The sequence below is a fragment of the Solanum stenotomum genome, chromosome 11 (assembly GCF_019186545.1).
Source record: "Solanum stenotomum isolate F172 chromosome 11, ASM1918654v1, whole genome shotgun sequence".
Classification (NCBI taxonomy): Eukaryota; Viridiplantae; Streptophyta; class Magnoliopsida; order Solanales; family Solanaceae; genus Solanum; species Solanum stenotomum.
In genome coordinates this window covers 22,080,734-22,087,895 of record NC_064292.1, presented here as the reverse complement: position 1 = coordinate 22,087,895, position 7,162 = coordinate 22,080,734, and the positions used below count along the sequence as shown (strand labels likewise).

The 7,162-nt window shown below is 35.6% G+C and overlaps 1 protein-coding gene across 1 annotated transcript; it reads left to right on the top strand.

Moving 5' to 3' along the window:
• The first annotated feature begins 1,179 nt into the window (after positions 1-1,179).
• Positions 1,180-2,305, top strand: LOC125845756 (uncharacterized). Its single transcript, XM_049525289.1, is given in 5 exon segments — positions 1,180-1,441; positions 1,444-1,454; positions 1,540-1,890; positions 1,940-1,999; positions 2,132-2,305. Coding segments are annotated over 5 exon segments (858 nt in total).
• Positions 2,306-7,162: the final 4,857 nt, after the last annotated feature.

The following is a 7,162-nucleotide window of genomic DNA, read 5'->3' as shown; positions in this document are numbered from 1 at the left end:
GGAATTTGGCAAAATTCTTGACTATAAAGATGAATTGTTGAGGACCAATCCAGGGAGCACTTGTGTTGTTAAACTTGGTGAACCTGATGCTCTTGGTAGGCCAATATTTCAGAGCTTTTACATATGCTTTGATCCATTGAAGAAGGCATTCCAAAATTGTAGAAAGTGCATAGGTTTAGATGGTTGTTTTCTTAAAGGAGTTTGTAGAGGACAATTGTTAGTTGCTGTGGCCAAAGATGGTAATAACCAGATGCTGCCACTTGCTTGGGCAGTAGTTGAGTATGAAAAGAAAGAGACATGGACATGGTTTATCAAACTGTTGAAGGAAGATCTAGGACTAGGAGATGGTGAAGATCTCACCCTGATTACAGATATGCAAAAGGTATGTGTACTATTTTATTTTGTATTTATCTTTATCAATTTTCATATATTTGTTATTATAACATATCTAGAACTATTACAGGGATTAATAGGAGCAATTTTAAATATTTTACCTCTTGCTGAACATAGAATGTGTGCTAGACACATCTTAGCTAACTGGGCTAAGGACTGGAGAGGTCTCCAAAGAAGACAACAGTTTTGGTCTATTGCAAAGAGTACCTTTGAATCTCAATTGAGGAAAAATGTTGCAAAGATGAAGTTGGTTGGTCCAGAAAAATTGATGGATGATCTTATGTACTACAACATAGAGTACTGGTGTAAGGTTTACTTTAATACTCAAGTAAAATGTGATTCTGTAGACAACAATATGTCTGAGTGCTTTAATTCATGGATCTTGGCAGCTAGGCACAAGACAATTATTACTATGCTTGATGAGATAAGAGTAAAGATGATGACAAGAATAGCCAAGTTAAGAGAGTTCACAAATACTTGGATGTGTGATTTCTCTCCAATGTCTTTGAAGGTACTACATGAGAATATTGATAGGTCAATGAATTGTAATATTGAATTTAATGGAGTTATGGATTTGTAGTGAAAGAAGGGACATTTCAACACAATGTGGATCTTGGTAGGTGGACTTGTAGTTGTAGGGTATGGCAGTTAAAAGGCATACCATGTGCACATGATGTGGCTGCCATTTACTTTATGAAATGTGAACCTCTTGACTACATTGACAACTGCTATAGTAAGGCAACTTACTTGAGGACTTATGCCAATGTCCTTCAACCTGTCACAAACATGGAGATGTGGCCTGTATCTACTAACCCCACAGCTGCACCACCAGAAATAAAAAGCATTCCTGGCAGGCCAGGTAAACTTAGAAAGAAGGAAGCTGGTGAGAGTAAAAAATCTGGAAAGCTACCTAGAACTGGACTTGCCATGACATGTAGTAACTGTAATGTTAGAGGCCACAACAAGAGAGGATGTCCACAAAGGGTTGAGTCATCAACAAGGGAAGAACCATCAAATACAGACAAGGGAAATGGCAAAACTTCAGGTTTAGCAGACCAAAGGTAACATCTTTACTCTCCCTTTAATTTGGTATGTAATAGAGATCTCATATGTAATAACTACAATTATTTTTAACTATATTTATAGAAAGCACAAACAGAAGGTGAGCATTCCACAAAGAGGTCAAGAGGAAGACCACCTGCAGCACCTAGTGCATCTCCAGGACCTGCAAAGAGGTCAAGAGGAAGACCACCTGCAGCACCTAGTGCATCTCCACCTGCAGCACCTAGTGCATCTCCAGGACCTGCAAAGAGGTCAAGAGGAAGACCACTGGCAGCACCTAGTGCATCTGCAACACTTACAACAGGTGCAAGAAGAAGACCACCTATTGCACCTGCAACACCTAATGCATCTGCAGCACCTGCAAAGAGTGCAAGAGGAAGACCACCTGCAGCAGCTAGTGCACCTCCTACATGTCCATCACCTGCTAATTACCATGTTGGATCTTCTACACCTGCTGATTACCAGTTAACTAATAGTAACAAAGGAAGAGGAAGGGGTAGGGGAAGCACAACCTCATACAAAAGGCAAGCAGTCATTGGAATGGGTGTGTTTCAAGATAAAAATGGATTCAAAGCTCTTAATGTAAGTGTTTTCTATTGATTGAATTATACTATTTTTTTTTATGTTTAACTACAAACTCAACTCACTCACTAATTATTTCATAATTTGAATACAGCCTAGGATGTCAAGTTCTAAGATCTTCTCTACTGGTACAACAAAGGTGACAAAATCTGCTGATGTTACTGGTGATATTGGTTACAAACCAAGTACTGCACCCAAGTTGAAATGGAATGGAAAAGCAGCAATCTCAACAAGTAAATTTCAAGAAATGAGAGAGGAACAAANCTGATGTTACTGGTGATATTGGTTACAAACCAAGTACTGCACCCAAGTTGAAATGGAATGGAAAAGCAGCAATCTCAACAAGTAAACTTCAAGAAATGAGAGAGGAACAAAGAAAAAAATCAAAAGGAAGTAGTTCAAACAATCCAATCTAGGAAGTAATGATATTGTAGTACTGTTTTAAGTAGGCATGAAAATATTTTTCATTTTGAATGATGATGTATTAGTATTGAACATCAAATTATGTTTTTGTTTTTGGTTTTTGGTTTTTGATTGTACTTTGACCTTATGTGAGGCCTGTTTTACAATCGATTATGTCAATTAAAGGCCTTCTATTTTACAAATGGTGTTATGTTTATTCAATTTCTCCCGTATTTGTTGTAATATAGACACTAATATATCAACTACTTTATCCGAAAAGATTCATGATATTGATGTACAAAATTTCTCATATTACATATGACAACCAAAAGACAGTTTCAACTCCTTTCACTAGTCACTACTCACATACGTTATGGCAATTCAATTAGTTCAATACTTGAATGAACCCTACTTTGAAATAGGTTGTTGATGAACAAGGCAACAACACAAATCAAAATACACAAAATGACCTTCCAATCAAACGTACACCATTTCAACTTTCTTCGTTTGAACCTCTTCTCTACTGTCAAATTATCAATCAGAACTTGTTGCTCATTGATTTGAATCTGTCTCCTCCAAACTTCATCTTCCAACTCTTTGATTTTGTTCACCAATTTTGGGAGGATAAATTGGGATCGTGGATCGATTTCTTCTCTGTCTCTCCATCGAAAAAAATGACAATTGTTCTCCTGAAAAAATAAAAAAATATATTAATGTTATTAACNNTTGTTCACCAATTTTGGGAGGATAAATTGGGATCGTGGATCGATTTCTTCTCTGTCTCTCCATCGAAAAAAATGACAATTGTTCTCCTGAAAAAATAAAAAAATATATTAATGTTATTAACATTCACATCAATTAAACCAAAAAAAATCAAACAACTGAAGAAAAGTCACATACACCATAGTAGGGGCAATACCAAAATCGTCTTTCGGGATTTGACTTCGTCCAAGAAGTCTGCATATGCAACAAACTTCCATGTTTGCATCATACTATGGTTTTGAGCATTGGGTTTGATTCTTCTATGCATAGCTTATTCAATTTTGCATTTGACATTACTAACCCTAATAATACAAAGTGAAAAAAAAAATGAGATCAAGCTGTCGAAATGGGAAATTCAAGAAAATTGCAAACCCTAAATTCAATCTTAGTTGGAGAAGATACAACAACTAAATTCAAGCTTTGAAAATGGTGGATGAAGAACAAAGAAGAGAGAGAACTTTTGTTCAAGAACAAAAGAGATGGAGATAAATGAATTGAGAAAAGAATAAAAAATAAATGAGAAAGTTAAATAAAGAGTAAAGTTACCTTTGGGAGGATTATTTGGACTCCACATGGACATTTTATTACGTTGTTACGCACCTCACGAAGGTGAGTTCACGTATGTGGACACATCAGCGTCTGAGGGTGAAATAATATAAAAATAAAAAGGTTCAGGGGGGTAATAGACCCCCGAAAAGGTTAAGTGTGTAGTTGGAAATATGGCTAAAGCTTGAGGGGGCATTTGACCCTTTTTTCATTGAGGAAGAGGAAGAGGAAGAGGAAGTTGAACTGCAATCAGTCTTCCACTTTCCTTTTCTTGTTTTTGTTTTTTCTAGTTTAGTTGATTTCTCTTTTATTGGTGTTTTATTTTTTAGTGCTGGTGGGTTGTACTTTTTGGGTCAACCCATTAGATTTTGTACATTCTTTTCCTTTTTAAAATAAAAAGTGACCCATGTTGTCTTTGAAGTAAAAAAAAAACAGTCTTGCCTATATAAAAAAAATAATTTAATTAAATGAGACTTTAATAAATTAATTAACTAATTATTTCTCAACATTAATTATTTATTTAAGAGAAAATATAATCCTAAGTGTTTTAAAAATTATTACGCAAAAAGAAAGGAACCAAAATCGACGAAACTGTCATGACCCAATCCAGCGGGCAGTGCGAGCACCTACTCTAACATCTAAGTAGGAGAACCCTTGATTCCCAAACCATTTTAAGACATGCGGAAGATGAAGAATACTGAAGAACAATTTAACATTCATAAGATTTTCATAAAATAGAGTTTTTGACAATAACATGAGTTAAGACTTACCAAGTAATTAACACCCCAGGGATTTAGTGTTAAGACTTACCAAGTAATTAACACCCCAGGGATTTAGTCTAAACATGTACAAGAGCTACTAACACTCTGTTTGGATCATTGTTACCCATTGTTTCATAATGTATTGTATTGATTGTACTCTATTGTACTGTATTGTATGGTAGATACAATGTTTGACTAGACTGTATTGTTTGTTGTTGTTTAATAACATTTTAATTGTTTGATTTGATTGTATCGTATTGTATTGTAATTTATAAATTTATTAAAATATCCTTAATTATTCTAGGGTAGGAGGTTTGACTAGAATTAAATAATATAAGGTAAAGGGTAAAATAGTATTTTGAAATTTATGTAAAGATATAATTAGAAAAAGAAATTAAGTAACAATGGAAACACACCAAATCGGTTGTTCCATAAAATAGAGGTTTTCATTGTTACGTAACAACGAAATTTAACAATACAATACAATACATTTTAAGTAACAATCAAAACAAACATTGTAGGTATAGTAACGATACAATACAATACAATGGGTAACAATGATCCAAACAGAGTGTAAGAGTACAAAGTATAACAAAATAAAATATGACGCAACTCCCACCATGCAGAAGGAAGAGTAGAAGCTGCTGGAGATTATTTTCTTCTTCAACTATGAAACATCAATAACCTGCAACCATACTATGCCCAAAAAGGCATAGCAAGAGTAGTATCAGTACAACCACACGTACTGGTAGGCATCATCGTCTAACCCGATGCCCATCATATAATATAAGAAATCAACTAGCAAGAAACATGGAATAAGGTTGTTCATTTCTCCACCATTATAATTCCCGAATGCTTTAGAGGTTCTAACCGTTACTCGCTCTGTTTTTTTATCATACTTAGTCATTCTATCCCTTAGAGGAAATTCCGGAAATAACTACTACCAACCTGGTCAACACTCACGACGCGCCCTTACCTCATTCCCGACACCACTTAACTTGTAACCCCATGGTACTTCTATCAAGGCTTGTTAACCCTTTCCAACACTAATTCCCTCCCATGGTAATACTTAACTAATTAACATTTACTACATAGCACCACCCCAATTCTCAATGACAATGCACATCACCACTCCTCTAAAGTAACACATATTAACATCAGGACCCTTGGTCTCCACTTACTCTACCACATCCCGATTTGTCCCGACCATTCACCGTTCTCTCACTAACGAGATATCCAACAAACAAGCACACCACATTAATATAGTTATATAGAAATACAATTCAGTCAACAGTTCCAAAAACAATGAACAATTCCACACTTTCAATATCACATAATTACGCCTATATGACAAATCAATGGCTCTCTCATGGAACCCAAACCCAAACTATTAGAGTACTGGTACGTGGTACCCGATCTCAATTAGTGTGCCGGATGTGACACCCGATCCCATTTATGCGCCGGAATGTGGCACTCGATCCAAGTTAGTGTGTTGGAACGTAACACCCGATCCATTCAACAAGCCACAATCACAATCACAACGCACATTCTCAAAATCATACAATCAAGTGTTAGTTCATGGCATACAATCATTCATTCATACTCATTTACGATTAGTGTGATCAATAGTGCAACATTCGCATACATACACACATTAAAATGAAGTAATTACTAAAATACATCACACCAACATGAAATCACAACCATCGCCTAGCATACACAACCCAAACTTTAGTTGAACATCCTCCAACCTATTCCCCAGGACAAGGTTTCCTTCCATGATTCCCATCTTGTTCAACAATTGAAAACATATACACAATCATCCCTTTTTCGGAGCACGAAGGCATAAGCATGAATCTTACCATCATTTATCAACGTACTACGCAGTGGACACGAATTTAAAACTACTCAATAAAATAAACTTAGCCTACCTGGGCACCAAGCAGCTGCACAGAATTATAGCTCCAATTCTGGTTTCCGAATGACGAGACAGTGAATTTGACCAAGAATCCGTAAGCTATCACCGTCCTTGCACTATAAATTTCTTCCTCCTTCTTTCCCAAGCCTAGAGCAGCCTTTTGAGGGTTTATGGGGTGATTCACGCCTATTTTAGGTGTTTTGGGAAAAAGGAGAAAGTCAGACTTCGCGCTATTTACATTCTGTCTCATCCATCCCGCTCTAACGACAACTTATCCCGCTAGAGTGCCACCACCCTAGTGGCATCAGGCCCGCTCTCGCGCGCTGGGAGACCCAATTTCCCTGAAATTTTTCCTTTCCTAATTAATGACGGTTCGGATCGTTACAGAAATGAAATTACAGGTTGTTCATGTCAAATAGTACTTGAGTACATCAACTAACACTATTAGAAAAGATTTAATTTGAATATAGTTGGTTTTTCTTTCAATCTTTTAAAGAATAATTAATTAATTAATTAATTTTCTAAGCCTATAAAAAATTATTTAAATGGAACTTTAATTAATTAATTAATTATTTCTCAACTTTAATTATTAATTTAATGAAAAATATAAACTTACGTGTGTTAAAAATTGTTACACAAAAAAAAAACTGAACCAAAACTGACAGAATGGGATTACAGGTTTTTCATGCTTAATTGTACGTAATAACACCTACTAACACTATTAGAAAATATTTGA